General features: G+C 42.1%; 3 protein-coding genes across 3 annotated transcripts; 2 read left to right on the forward strand and 1 right to left on the reverse strand.

The window, feature by feature from the left end:
- Positions 1-3304: 3304 nt before the first annotated feature.
- Positions 3305-6926, forward strand: MELLADRAFT_78947 (uncharacterized protein; the record flags this gene model as incomplete). Its single annotated transcript, XM_007414949.1, has 11 exons — positions 3305-3692; positions 4454-4530; positions 4612-4716; positions 4782-4847; positions 4935-5122; positions 5222-5356; positions 5428-5621; positions 5690-5967; positions 6042-6348; positions 6414-6850; positions 6894-6926. The coding sequence occupies 11 exons, from the start codon at positions 3374-3376 to the stop codon at positions 6924-6926; spliced, it is 2139 nt and encodes a 712-aa protein (XP_007415011.1).
- A 1475-nt stretch (positions 6927-8401) lies between these two features.
- On the reverse strand, positions 8402-9336 carry MELLADRAFT_110778 (uncharacterized protein; the record flags this gene model as incomplete). Its single annotated transcript, XM_007415013.1, has 4 exons — positions 8402-8558; positions 8998-9096; positions 9170-9237; positions 9316-9336. The coding sequence occupies 4 exons, from the start codon at positions 9334-9336 to the stop codon at positions 8402-8404; spliced, it is 345 nt and encodes a 114-aa protein (XP_007415075.1).
- Positions 9337-9973: 637 nt separating this feature from the next.
- MELLADRAFT_117730 (uncharacterized protein) lies at positions 9974-11812 on the forward strand (the record flags this gene model as incomplete). The annotated part of the gene is made up of 6 exons (XM_007414950.1): positions 9974-10008; positions 10077-10396; positions 10469-10600; positions 10671-11134; positions 11196-11444; positions 11738-11812. The coding sequence occupies 6 exons, from the start codon at positions 9974-9976 to the stop codon at positions 11810-11812; spliced, it is 1275 nt and encodes a 424-aa protein (XP_007415012.1).
- Between the last annotated feature and the right edge of the window lie 3882 nt (positions 11813-15694).

Consider the following 15694-nt stretch of genomic DNA (forward strand, 5'->3'; position numbering starts at 1 on the left):
GGGGGGGTTCTGGGCCCTGGAAAAGCTAAGAACCAGAGTGGCCAAAGCGATGTGGCGGAAATATCGCCAAGAAAGAAGCGCCCGTGGATTGTAAATTGATTCATCTATAAGCTTACCAACGTATAACTTTTTTAATCTCATTTAGTAATCTCATTTATTGGCATCCTGTCATCATAATTCACTACAGGAAGCAAAAGTGTAACTTCAATTTCAAATCAATATTATTCTCATTCAAGTTATTCTCATGTTTTAGTATAAAAACTCGATAAAAATGTAATCGATTTCAACTTAAGCTCACAGCACCCTTTGAAATCACAAAACAATTAAAAACTTGATAGAAATTGTGAAATTACAATTGTATTTATAACGATCTTGGATTACATGTATGAAAAAAATTGTAATTGAATCAAATACATATCAGTCAGTTACCTGCCAACTTTCCTCGGATCCAGCCCAATTGTAACTCTTTTTCTTCAAGACCCACAAACATTTTAGCATAATCGACATCTTTCTTTAATAATTCCATCGATTTGTAAAGTTCATCTTGACTTAAACCTAGCTTGCGTAAACCTCGAGTAGCAGTGGTGAGGAAATCATATGGCTGAGCTGAACTGCTAGAGGCTACTGCATTACTATCGTTCGACATATGAGCTATAAACTTTTCTGAGATTCCATCAATCCCATCTATGAAATCTTCACCAGCTTGTGCAGCAGTCTTGCGTTTTTGTTTTTGAAATGGCCTACGAGGTTTGGCTTTTGAATCTATTCCTGGTGATCGATCACGTTTAAATTGCTTGCCTTTCATGACTTTGTTGCCAGGACGAGCGGTAGCTGCTGGTGTATCTGAATCGGATTGAATCGCACGTTGAAGTCGATCTTCATCTAAGCTACCATGTTCACTTCCATCACCGCTCATTGACTTTCCACTTGAGGTATCATTTCCTTCATCTTTTTCAACTTCTTTATCTTCTTCAACATCTCCAACAGCATTGTTCGCAGGAGCAAAAGAGTCGACTTTCTGAGTTCCCTTGGCCATCCCAGGATCCACAATCACACCGACAGAATCGAAAAGCGGGAAGGGGTTCCTTCTGAACCAACCTAAACGCTTGTTAGTTCCAGACTGGGATGAGAAAGTGACAATGTTAGCAATCAGAAAAGAAGGAAGGTATGAATGCACTGGACTTACTGGTACCTTTGCCATCTCATTCCAGATCTCGGGACTGAGCTCGACCATATTCGTTTCGGGGTTCCATCCGGCACCGCTTTTCTTCAACAAATCACTCGCATCTTTGTATCGTTTGTTAAGCTTGATTTGGAATGAACAGACAATCAGCATACAGTAGAAAGAAAGAGACAAAAGTGAAATACCTACAACATTATAATGAGCATGTACCATCTCACCAGTCTTTTTTTTAGTCGCGCCTTCAGTACCCTTCAATTCAGTTGCGACTGCTGCCCAAGTTGCTTTAGAAAAACCTTTATTACTTTTATTATTTCTTTGAGTTTTTGTAAGATGTTCTATCATTTTCGATTCTTGCTGACTGGTCCATTCGCACTTGGATGAGGGTGTTGAGACGATCGGACTGTCTTCAACTGATTGAGACATGTTGGTGGAGGCCGGCATGTCGAGATTGATAAGGAAATGGATTGAAGAACTAATTGAATAACAATCAAGTGAAGATTTTTAAGTTGAAAGTGGCTTGAAGGATAGCTTGAAGTCGACTTTGAGCTTTGATGAAAGGGAAGATAAAGATGAGTTGACCAGATTTGTGATTGAATTGTTTGAACTTGAGGTGTTGAATCGTTGAGGTTGTTTGTGATGAGAGAAAAAGAAAGAAAAAACTTTGATTTTTTTCGGTGAAGTACAAAAAAGACGAATCGGTACTTTGAGATGAAAGATATCGAAAAGATATCTGTTGAAGATTCATAAAAAAAACGATGGAAAGTCGTTTTGGAGAATATGTACAAATTCTACATATAAATGTCAAAATACGTATATGTGTTTTGTTGTACTTTGGTTTACCGAATTGGTTTTCCGGGTCATATATACAACCGAAATTCGATATGTTTTTTTGGTGGTGCATATTCGGTCGCATATGTTACATATGCGTTACCGAAGTGGGTGGTATATGGAAGAAGATTGCGGTACATCTGATATATGTATAATCTAGGAGAAAGCACATGTGCTTGTGTCAATTGGATCTCAACAGTTGTAGGTTTGTGTACAGTCGTTTGCAAAAAGCTTGTCCAAATTTGCCCGCAAAACTCGAGCGATTTGGGATCATTTGGCAGTGAATTTGTGACAAGCATTTTGAAAACGACTGTAAATACCCCTATTGTTGGAACAGCTGTATATCGAGGGTTGAAACTTGATATGGGGTTAGGGTACACCGGGTCGACATATCACAGTCGGGATGACTCGGACTTGTGGTCAAGGATGTGGAGTCAAGATTTTTCAGATCGGTGGCTGGGCGCTGTTTGCCCCTTCCTAAAACCTCTGATCAAGTTTGAGTATCATCTGCTCGCTGCCTTCTCATTTTACACTTTTTTATTTTCATCACCATCACGTTGACTACAAAAGTTATCATCAGTTGAACTTGATATCAACTCAAGCTTCTTCATCAACCGGTTGAACATTGCGTGGACCTATCCAGAGCTCATAAGTTTACTCAAATCATTCCCAGACGTGGAGATTTTCGTCTCCTGTGATTACCTCCGACTTTCAAACGATCCCCTTTCGCATCAGGTTGCTCTTGAATTCTTTCGTCCATCGCCTTTCGAAACTCGGAGTCGCATTCTCAACTGCCCTCAGGACTGACTGATCGAATCTGGAGAAATTAAGACTTGCTCATACTCATTTCACATCACGTTATCAACTATCTCTTCTATCACTTCCCGCTCTTGCACATCAAAGCCTCCCTAACGCCTCAAGCTAAGTTTGCCATTGCCATATCGTCTAATTTTGATCTCGTCACTTTATTCAAAGATTCAAAGCAGTTCAAGCCCAGTACACGTCTTGTGCGTCTCTGCCATCTAGAAACATCAGTCACGCTCGGAAAGAACATCACTTTGTATCACACCGTGTATCGTGGTCTGGTGCTATACCTCCTCAAGCTTGCCTGCCCTTTGCCGATCTTACGAGCCGCTACCCTTTATATCAACTCCAAGTCGTTTCCTCTTCCTCACCTCATTTAAAATTCGAACATTTTTCAAACACAGACATTGAGCTACTTCAAGTTCCTCATTGCATTTTCATTGCGATCACTCGTAAGGTCCTCAAATTATTGTCAAAGTTTCAGGAGGTGATCAAGACCTCATTACCATCACCCAAAGTCATTCAACGCAAAGCTTCATCAATACCTTCAATTCAAGAATGAGCCGTCATCATCCATACGCAGGCTATGATGAGCCTCGTGGTGGTGGTGGTCATCGTAGAAACGGATCCTCCGGTCGATTTCCCACACGTGGTGCCTCAGGACCCTCTGGTGCTTGGCACAGTCGGCGAGGAGGCCATGGCGGCCCAGGACAAAACTGGGAAAATGATTCATCAAGCGGCAGAGGTTACGGTGATTTTGGACAATTTGAGCACGATGCTCCCACGAGCATGTATACTGGAGGTCGAGGAGGGAAGGGTGGAAGAGGCAGAGGTTCAAGAGGCAAAGTAAAGGGTCAAATGTCTAGAGGCGATGTCGGTGAGCTGCTCTTTGTAAAGATCATTGTCACTTTCCCCGCTTTGTTTCTTGAAACCTCCATCTGTACTCCTCCGAGATGTGCGATGCTTTTACGCATTGCTCTTACTCTTCGCAACTTGAGCCGGAATGATAAACTTCAAGTCAGCAACGTCCCAATCAGGCATCTTCGCATTGACTACCTATCGTGCGTCCAATACGCCAATCACTCCCGCGTCCTCGAATTCATGGATTGAGATTGAAGTAGCCCAACCTGTTCGACGTTAAGTTCGCCGTAACGAAAAACTTGCCCAGTTGCTGGTCTAATCAGGCGTTATGTTCGAAGTGGCCTTTATCTTTTGCATACATATCTGCACTTTCAAGACTTGATTGAATCAAGACCTCACATACAATACGGCTTCTGTTATATATATCGACCCGAGTTTGATATTTGGATTGCACCGTTACGATACTTGAAGTCCAACTTCCATTGGCTCCACAACCAAGCATGATCAGGATCATCATTACTTTCTATCAAACCTTTCAATGAGATGAAGATAACCATTCAGCACCACAATCTCAACGGTGATTTGGGTTGGTCTCTCTAGATCCTTTTCACGAAGTCATGACCAATGGGACGTGACTTCAGAGGGCAAAGAGCCAAGTTTGCCGCACTGAATAAGCAACTATCATCTCATCACTATTTGTACAAGATCTTGCCTCTGCGCCATGTAGCTTCCATCATAGAATTTGACTCATTGACATTACCTCTTTCGTATGTAAAGACGAGCGCGACCTTTCCATTGACGAGCGCATTCAACGAGAAAGACCTTGTCGGACACTGTTTGTACGAAACGTCAAGGTGAGTGTACGCTTGGGATTGGAGTCCTCTGTGATACCCTTTTTGACTGAAGACTGACATCTTTTGTGTGCATTCTGAAAGTATGAGACAAACCCAATGGAAGTACGCGAGAAATTCGATCAAATGGGAGAGATTAAGACTTTCTTCGACTTGATCTCTAATCGCGGGATGGTATTCATCACATACGTGAGTTTTCATAATGTCCTCAAACAATTTTTAGCGACGATGCAGATATCTTTACCCTTCATCAGTATGATGTCCGAGCTGCAACTATGGCTAAAGAACAACTACAAGGTAGCGAAGTATCAGGAAGACCAGTGAGTTCAAACATCTTTCTTACAAGTATGGCAAGGCTCACCGCATGATGCTGATTGCCTCGTTTCAATTCTTCAACTTGTGTAAAGATCGACGTACATTACTCCTTACCTAAAGACAACGAGTTAGAGAGAAGATGCGACCGAGACAAAAACCAGGCTACCCTTTTTCTCGCCATCAGTGGTGCCAACCGAGCAATTGACGATGGGGAGTTAAACGACAAATTCAGCGTATACGGCGAGATCAGAAGTATTAAACATTTCAAAGACTCTCCATAGTCAGCCCTGCATTTCTATATCATTTATTTTACCTCAGCAAGCTTCCCAACCTTGTCACTATCACTAATAACCTTTGTGGAATTACTACCGGACCGCAGTCAACGATTTATAGAGTTCTGGGATAGTCGAGCTTGTGAAGCTGCCCATGATGATTTGGTCGGTTCTCAATATCTTGGAGGAAAGCTAGATCTCAAGTTTTCTTGGGACACTGGAATGGTACCTAAAACTAGATTGTAAGAAGATTGTCTAGTCAACTCTCGAACATCAAGTTTGTGTTCTGACGAGCTATTATGCTGCTTGATAGGCCTAGGGACATGAGGGGAGGAGATCACCGAGGCGATGGGCATTCGGGTGGTGCCACACATTACGACCAAGAATATGGATATAACAGCAGGAATGGAGCTTCTGATTATGGGCGTGGTCCTCCTGCCCACGCAGGTCATGGAGGCGGAGGCTATAGATATGGTGACAACAGTTACGATAACGGCTCTCAGCTCGGTAAGACAGGTCGCCTAGTATGCTACTGATGCCATCCTGCGTTCTGACGTGACTTGTTTTGATTGCAGACATGGGACAAGCGAATCCTGGACATCCTTTCTCGACATCTTATGGAGGTGATTATAACAATGCCTCGAGGATGCAAGGTCCATCAGGCTCTAATGCCGTCAACGCCTTCAATGGCGGTGTCAATTCATTCAGTCACATGAACCAAGATCCCTCTCATATGTCTTTTGCGAATTCAAGCATTCCTAACACCCAAAGCATGGGAAATGGTTATCCCATCCCAAACATCTCTGGTGAGAGCGGAGGAAGCCGTCTCAATCAAGCACAAAAAGTCCAAGACGTACGTGCCTCGATAAGTATGCCAATTTGATATTTCCTATCGGGATCCTTGACCAAGAGCTATCCATATTACAGTTGCTCGCTTCTTTAACCAAGGTAGGCGGCTTGGCAGTGGCACCTACGCCAGAAGCCCACCCAGGTTCACAGCTTAATCCGTCAAGCGCGCCAATGTCCAATCCAGGCACACAGTCCATGTATGGTACTTTGGGCAACCCAGCTGCATCTAATAGTTATGCATCAACGTATCCTACACAATCTTCGATTCCTGAAAATATGTATCGATCGACGTCAAACGCATTACTAGGTTTGAGCACTCCAGCCAGTCAAATTCCTGCAAACTCTCCTTACGGTCAGGTTCCAAACCTAGTCAATCACATCACAGGTAAATGGCTCCAAATTTGCCTGTATGCATCGTTGTTGTACTCAATCTGTCATATTCATCTCCAGTAGATCAGACTCATCAACCAAATGGTTCTCAGCCTTCGGCCGTTGCTTCAGGCTCCTTACCATCGGTCCCTGGAGCTGGACAATTGACACCTGCGATCTTGGCGCTCTTAGGACAAGCATCAGCTGCTGCCACTTCGAACACGGCATTACCTGATACATCCAATAAAGCGATCCTCCCTGGTCAGGACTCAGCTGCAGCATATCCACCCTCTAATGGATTTCAATTACCGGTCTATGGCGCACCAACAAATGCCTCTGCGACCCCTGCATCGAATGAAGTCCCTACCGGCCCTAGAGCTATGAGTACGGTGTACCCTGCCACTGCTACAGCCACTACACGCGCGCCAACTGCCTCTGGTACTGTTGGAAACGTACAATCAGAGGCGCCTGTAAATCCTTCTCCTCAAGTCGCCGTTCAACAGTTGTTAGCGCTACTGGTAAGTTGTTCTCTGGACAATGCGTTCTTGAAGACGTCGTCAGACTCCTGACTTTGTGGTTTATGATCACGCTTGATTTCATTCATAATAGCAACAACAACAGCAGCAAAAAAGCAGGTAGGTTGACTTACCTCGTCTTGAAAAGTTTTCATATCACATACCCCTATCTTTTTTCAGTATTTCTTGTTTTATCTTTGATTATCTTCTTCTTTGTGTATTCTATGTGTGTGGTAAAGCAGACTAACAACCATCACATTGATTTTCACTAGCATCTTTTGCTTTTTATCACCCAATTTGATCGTGTTATCTTTTTTTCTTATCTTTTTATTGATCTGTGCTCTCAAAAATAAAAGCGATTCCTGCATCGTGCCAATCCTAGTAGTGTTTTTGGATTCTTTTTTTCTTGAAACTCATCTGTCCTCTCAGGGCTGAGTGCTAATTATGAATATCATAATAATCTACAACAGAAGTCTTAAATAACCTTGATTTACAACATCAAGCTATCCATTATGAACTTTAAACATGAGAGCTAGGGAAAAATGATTGCATACATGAACAAGTTGTATCCAAGGATGTCACCTTTTTTTGCTGTATCTGATCTCACCGCTTCTAAAACCTCGTGGATTAAGGCTTGGACAGTAAAGTGAACAAAAGCCACATGCCGCCATATATGATCTTCGCTAGAGCCTGGAATGACGATCATCTCACTGAAAAGGACAAGACGATAATGGTATTGAGAATCACACGGATCATGTCTGTGAAGGGGCTTAGAATATAAAAAAGTCTTGAAATCCGAAATGCTTGAAGCAAAGTTAAACAAGTTTGCCATAAAAGGAAGTTTGCACACAAACTATATACATAATTTCTGTGGCCATCTTTGTCACAAAAGAAAAAAGGAATTACAAATCTCAGGTCATTGAGCTTTTGCACATTCAGTTTGCATTTGATTACCTTTAGAGTCTTTAGGATTTCTTAATAGCAGGGAGTCTGATGCGTAAAATAGGATGAGATTGGACCTGTATAATTCAGATTGAACCCGGCAAAGTTAATTGCTACGATGATATTCTTTGTCCCAATTTCGAAAACTTGGTAGTAATAGTATCCTAGTTGATTGAAAGTCTGTAAGTATTCTGATAGTAGATACCACTGCGGTTGGGTTGAAGACTTGGAATAACCTGAATATTGATAAAGATTTGCTTTTTAAGATCCTTCGGAACAAGGCTACTTCCAAGTTTCCTTATTGATCACATATTTTGAGCAATGTTTAGTTCATTTTCTCACAATTCCGAACTCCTCTCACTGATCTTAATCTTTTTGGCTTCGGCGAACCCCTATACATTTGACATAGAGTATCTTTTGGACGTTCGCACTATATAAGAGGCTCGGAATGTGGTCTAACAGGTCCAAAAAAATGTTGATTTTATTTACAGTAACGAGATGCAAGATCGAAAAAGTACACGAAGGGTTCCAGAAAGGGTTCCAAAGTGGATTGCAAAAAGGGTTCCAGGATGAAGAGAGGTAGACATAAGAGTATCTGACACGAAGACTAGATCAAGGACCAAACCAACCACGAGCTAAAAGAAACCTACCTAACTTTGCCGCTATGAATCCAGCAGTACCTTTCATACAGTCATTCAAGGTGGTTAGCCCAGGCAGCATCTTTGAAAAGCCTGAGATTGTTAAATCACTCGGGAAGTTATCATCTTGTCTAAAATTCAAAGAGTCGTATGTTAAAAGTGTTAAATATTTCTCTTGGGAGTGAAAGAAACTTTCTCACCTGTAAATCCGATACTTTCCATCCTCACATTTCCTCAAATAAATTATCACCAAGAATCGTGCGGCATGAACTGGAGATGCAGTACGCATGTTACCGTATTCAAACAAATCTGAATAAGCAAAGAAGGAGGTGGAGAATTAGTGAGCTTTTCTGTGCAACGATACGTGATTTGGTATTTGAAGCAAGCGGGGACTGACCTATGAAACCTCGAGTCATATCTTCGTTGAACATCACTGAATTGAATTCTATTGTGCAGCTCTTTGATCCAAGCCGACTAGTCTCGCAAGGGTGACAAGGCGGAATGGACGTCGATCAGCAAGAAGTCTAACGACCACGGTCCATCAACATACACCGTAAGATGTCAACTCACAGCATAGCATAGATTCCTTTTAAGTCTTCCAATGAGTTCTCTTGACTATACGGCTGATTGAAAAGTGGGTGATATATCCGAGCATCATGAGTAAAGTACCTAGAGTAGAGTCTACAGTTAGCATGACCGTTTAACAAATGCAAAGAAGGATTGATGGTATGTCTATACTGACTTCTCAACATTCTTCACTATAATACTTGCGTCAGCAGGCTCAGTGATACACCTCACGACATCTTCAATCTAAAGAGGTACATGCGATCAGCTTTTTGTAATCTGCTTTGCTGGATCATGCAGAGAACTGCGTGAAACGTTTCTTACCTCAGCTACTGGATTGTCCATTGGAACTTGTGATCTGTGCTGATGAATGAAAGGAATAAGAATGCGAAGGGATACGGTTAAAATATTATATGGAAGTGAGGAGCTTAGAAAATTTCCACACCACAAGCCGGTGATTTATATGCAGCGTACGCTCCGTGCTCTGAGTCTCCGACCGATGAGAAAGAAATGAAGTGATTAAGATTGATTGTTTGCACAGATTTAAGCAAATTTAGCTTTCGTGGTTCTCGCTCGGAACTCTTGCCGCCGTGACCACCCGCGACTATTAATATTTAGTTGATGGAAGTTGGAGGCAATAACAGGTCTGTGATGCCCTTAGATGTTCTGGGCCGCACGCGCGCTACACTGACCAAGCCAGCGAGTATACTGTCGTTCCTGAAAAGGTTGCCACATCGCCCAAAAAACAAAGAGGTGGTGGTCCGTGCGCCCTGTCAGAAACAGACAGGATGGAAGCGCTAAGGATGTCAAAGAACTCACCTGTCAGTCAGTCGAGGAAGGTCAAGGAGAGAATTGAAGGCCTCGAAAGGACCCTCTTCTACATACGTAGACCACCACCACTCCTGAGTTTACGGCCAACCACTCACAATAACCATATATTTTCACTTTCAACGTCTTTATTTAAGCAAAAATCATCTAAAAAATGAATCCTCCAAACCCTACAAACATATACGCCAGGTAATTGGAAAATTATTGATTCTTCTAATTGTATTATGATTTTTGCTGACATGGAGTCCTTTGAACAGGGTTGAAGCTTATAAGGGGCCACTTGTACCCATCCGATTTCCACCACCTTACATACCACCAAGTTACACCAAGAACACCACAATCCGTCAAAGGCCTGTGCTGGGTAACATAACCAACTTTCAACCACCACCAACTCTCCAGCCAGTACAGTTTAGTCAAGAGAGATTGGATGATGTTGAGTGGGTGGATGATTCTGTAAACCACGCTCATCATCCCACTGGCATCAGTGATTCCACCGGCCAGGCTCACTTCAATAACCGACATGTGGATTACTCCAACACCTACGACTTTACTCAAGAAAGTCCTTTGAAACATGCAGGTATGTTGTCCATCTCAATGCCTATGTAGCCTGTCTATATTCTCGTTCTGATGAACATCATTGTCTATGTAGCCGAGCGTGTGGACTCTGTATACCCTGTTCTTCAAACAGGCATTAGGCCTCACACCCGAACGGTCCAATTCAACGTGGATGACAATGAATTGCCCAGCCCCGACGAGATTTACCAAGAAAGTCCATCAAAAGGTACGCCATTAGGCACTCTTTCACTATTGATCGTGATTTTCATGTAGCTTATACATATTCCTCTATGTAGCTGTAGCTCAAAAAGATAAAAAGATCCGTGATTTTGCGTTCACCTTCATCTACCGCACTAAGAAACCAGTAGACCCAAGCAAGGCTTCCAATGGACCTAAAGGCCGAAACTCGCGCTCAAGTTATTTCACACACGAGGTGACAGGAACTCGCTCTTTGGACCTGACTGAAACTGCATTTGTGGCTTTCAAACAAAAGTTATTCAAACTGGCTGATGATATTGACATTGACGAAGATTCTGATGGTATTAGTTCGATTTTGGAGGGAGCCGATGGCATTGGTGGAATTATCATTCAGATTTACATACCTGGTCATACTGTGTATGCAAAGGGCAAGGCGGTTTTAGTTAAGACGGAAGAACAATTGAAATCATTCTTCAAGGCGGTTGAGTTAGCCCCCCAAAATGAGCCTGGAATCGTAGTGACAATGGAAGACCCTGCAAAGCGAGCCCTACAAGATGAGAAAGTGAGTCATCACCTTAAGTTATTCCGTAGATTCTTGATCTGACCAACTCATTTGAAAACAGAAACTTTCGAAATCTCAGGCCAGGCTGGTTGCCCAAACGATCAAGAATACCGGAAATGAACCTAGTAATTCAGAGCTTGCGATTACGATTCCCGAGGATCCAACAGATGTACAACTCGCTCTTCTAATGAAAGAGTATGGCACAGGCTCAAACAACACCCGAGAAGGTTATCGTGTTCACCATCCAAAGGACAATTGCAAAGTGATGCAATTGACCTTTGAACACTTGTATTTGTGGGCACAAGAACTAGTACGTTTGGTTATTCCTTGCGTTATTCCTTTGATTTCACGTCACCCCTAAACTTACGTGGTTTGTATTTATAATATATATACAGGCGAAGGGTACTACCGGTGTCACCATACACAACCCACCCAAACTGGATGGTTTCAAGTGGGAACTCATTAAACGTCCCATCGAATCTACCACACCGATGAAGCCCTCCAAAAGAACTAAATCAGAGGAAACCCAAACCCAAACAGACTGTCCCTACTCTGAATTACAAGGCCATTATGACTTTACTATCGATCGTGATCTTTTGGAAGGTTTCAAGAGTCGAACAACTTTGGGAGACTACCTACTATATGCCTGTGTGCCGCCAGACGAAGTCGAAGAAGTGACGAAGGTGTTACAGGCCAAGAAAATACGAAACTTTGATAAATTCTTATTTCCAAAAATTATCAATTTCAAAAACCTCGTTGATTATGGTGTCGAACCCGGTACAGCCTTTGATCTCATGTATTATGCTAAAGATTATTACAAATTTCTAGAACGCGAATACCTTGACCAAATGTTTCAGGACCGCGAAGATTGAAACAAGTTGTTCAACTCTCAAAACAACAAATATTTGTTTCACAATAGATTCAAGTCAAACATCTTTCTGACAATGTTTAACGAATAGAATTCCTTTCTAAAAAATTTGTCATCCACTTGTGTCCAAGTTCAAAACTTATTTTGTTTTTGTCTTATCGAGTTTGTTTCTGAAAAACTCTGCAAAGTAAACACTTCTTCGATTTATATAGATCAAATCATGTTTTCAACTGGATGACAAAGCAATAAAGGGTGTTTTGTCATCATAAAGACACACACTTGATATTCTCAAACGTGATTCTTAAAGAAATCAATCCAAAGACTTCATCAACAGAGCATAGACTCGTTGCGATCGATATTTTCAAACTTGAATTATCGATCGCAAAGAGTCTATGCTCCGTTAATAAACTCTTGTATTTAAAACTCAACACTCCCTCCTTGTTTCATCTGAAACCGAATGGGAATCAGTTCCAAAGTATTTTGATTTCAGAATACAAAGGAATTTTATAATGGAGTTCCCAAATCGAACCCAAATCAATGGACAAAACCAAATTATCACTTCGTGTTTTTCAAATTTTAAAAGTTCTCCTATTCCGAAGCGATTATAAAAAATCGATCGATCTTAACTCCAAAACAGTATTTGTGTAGGGCTTGAGAAATTACTTGTTTGTTCAAGTTTACAGGAGTTGATTAGAAAAAATGTTTTGATTGTTATCAAAAGCATAAGCAAGTCATCAAAACCAATCCGAAAAAGGAACAGAGTTAACAAGAATTTTTTTTTGAGTGTTATCAAAAAGAGAAAACAGCGATCAAAACATGTACGAAACAGGAACAAAGAAATCTTGGAATTGAACCACCAAGTTAAGGCTCGGACAAGCTGGATTGGTTACATTTAAAATCAAGACTAGTTAAGAAAAACGTGAATTGAAACGATCCCAGTAGTGTGACGTCGTGTAACCACTGTTTACGATGAGAGGCTGCATCAATGAGCGAGTCATCACTCGACCAGCCAGTCTCAAGAGGTATTCTGATTTGTTCTCTTGATCCCTCCAGACATCTTCTCTTTGCAACTTTTTTTTCATGCAATTGAAAGCTTTCTCAATCGGATTGAGATCAGGTGAATAAGCCGGAAGGTAAATGAGTTTTACACCTGCATCACGACACATTTGTTCTATCATTCCGCCATGATGAATTTTTGCGTTGTCCATGACTAAGACTGAGTTAGGTCCAGGGAATCGGTTCATTACAGGGAGCTAGACATCCACAAAGAGTATATTGACAGGTTTGTCAACCTATCACGAAATGAAATGAGATTTTGAAAAGCACTCACCAGATTCCGTCTCAGAAACAGCTCAACATGTATTCTTTCCACTGGCCCTTTATGCACCACCCCAGCGATCATTCCCTGCTCAGACACGGCAGGGAGAATGGTCCAATGATCTTTTTCATTGTATCGAAGTTGACGAAGAGTTCGTGTACCGGTTGGAGCCCAGCTACGCCTGCGAATTGCATCACGACCTACTACACCAGACTCGTCTTGAACAGAAGCGCCAGTTTAACCATATGTAGCAAAGACAAAATCAAGAGAAAAAAAACGAACCTATGAAAACAAAGTACTCGGGTGGAATACCAGCCACCTTCTTCGCAAATTGTACCCGATCAGCAATTGATTGGTCTTTGTGAACTCCACGCGTAACCAATAAGGAGAGACCAAGTCGGTCTTTCAATTCGCGAGCTATAGTCGATTTGGAGATCTGCAGGCCGGTGAGGTGGATGAGTTTTTTTTGAAGCTCGTCCAAGTAGATCGCCGGACAGTGGGTGACTATGTCGTTGAGTAAGGCCAGGTGTACATCATTCAAGATGGGTGGGCGTCCTCGCTTCTCGTAGCCAGAAGGATCGGCAACAACTCGATCGGTGGCTTGAAACAGAGCTTTCCACCTACTGATTGATCGATCAGAAATCCGATGACCTAGAGTGTTGTTGATCTCAGCAACAGATCGTCGTGCAAGTGCCATTCGAGTTGCCACAAGCTTAAGATCCTCGGAGTATTTTATAAAAGGCATTCTTGGGGAATGTGGTTTGGTGGATGATGCGGATGATGAGTGGGAAGAGGACGAGGGCAAGGAAAAAAGGAAAAACAGGGTCCTTTCAAGTCTCTTCTCGACTGTCTGACAGGTGAGTTCTTTGACATCCTTAGTGCTTCCATCCTGTCTGTTTCTGACAGGGCGCACGGACCACCACCTCTTTGTTTTTTGGGCGATGTGGCAACCTTTTCAGGAACGACAGTAAGTAAATTTTAACTTTTTCATCGATGATCTGAACACGCGGACAGCAAAAGCGAAACCGACCGCCTGTGTGCCTACGCAGCATATAACTCCATCTTTGGACTGTGACGTGTCTAGTTCTCTGTTATAACACTTATATTCCTTGTTTTTCTAAGCAATCTCTTTCTAAATCTTTGCCTCGTTAAGGCTTTGACCTGGTGTGGGCGGTGGTAGGTCGCAGACTGCCTGTCGGAGAAAGGTTTTAGTGGGCGGGTGGCTCATGAAGAATCATGAGGAACCACAAACTTAACTAAGTCTCTACTCTCATGGATCCACTATTCCATCTATCTTTATATCCTTTTTGTACTTCTCTATGTTGTCATTATGATTTGTTTCTGGTAATTCTTAGGACTTACACTTCAGTAAGCTTAATAAAGCCCCTCACGAGCGCGTTTCCCGCGCCCTCGAAGATGGAGGACAGACTCGAGTTTTTTGGCGGGGGAGCTCCAGGGATCAAGTCTCCTTATGTACTTTTTTCAAATTTTTCACTTCCCCTCTCCACAAGAAGTTCCAGAAATTGGATATGTTGTTCTCCACATCTTGCTACATAATTTGGTACCCCGTATGATGGTTCACATTGAAAGGAAGTACTTTGATTTTGTGATGTAACATCAGCATCTTATATGCTTCAAACTTTCATCGGAGGCATCTCCCAACGGCTTAGGCTATCTTAGGCCATCACAAGGGGACGTAAGGCCCAGTTCTTACACAGCTCTCAAGTTGTTGAGAGCAGTCTGTTTCAGAATCACATGAAACGCACACCAAAATATGTAGAAATACTTGGAGAACAAATATGCAAATTCTGGAACTTTTTGTGGAGAGGTGTAGATGAAAATCTGAAAAAAGTAAATAAGGAGACTTAACTCTTGGAGCTCCTCGGCCAAAAAACTTGAGTCTGTCCTAAGCCCCTCTTCAAAGGAGTGGCAAACACGCTTGTGAGGGGCTTTGTTAAGCTTAACACTTCAGGCTGATTTGCCTGTTTGTCTGGTTTATGTCTTTATTGTATGGTGTGAGGGCCAGTTTTTGGAAATGAAATATATGTAACTTTTTTGGTTAACTCAACAGAGTCCCTTTTGTGGTGTTGTGGTAATAAATTTATAGGGTTGATCAAGAAAAATCAAAAAAGGATTCTGATGCAAGGACACCCCCCCCCCTTCACTCGCAGGACACCCCACTGCCTGTATTGTATGCAACTGGGAAAAAATTAATACATGAGGGATTGATCCTGACCAATCACTTTCTTTGAGTGCACGTAAAATGCAACAGCGGTCCATCTGAGAATCAAAAGCAGACCTCAGATATCCCAAGATGGGATTTGGATGAGTGGTCATACTCTCACAATTTCAATGGAGTGAAGCGTTTGAAGGT

The sequence above is a fragment of the Melampsora larici-populina genome (genome assembly GCF_000204055.1).
Source record: "Melampsora larici-populina 98AG31 unplaced genomic scaffold MELLAscaffold_47, whole genome shotgun sequence".
NCBI classification, from domain to species: Eukaryota; Fungi; Basidiomycota; class Pucciniomycetes; order Pucciniales; family Melampsoraceae; genus Melampsora; species Melampsora laricis-populina.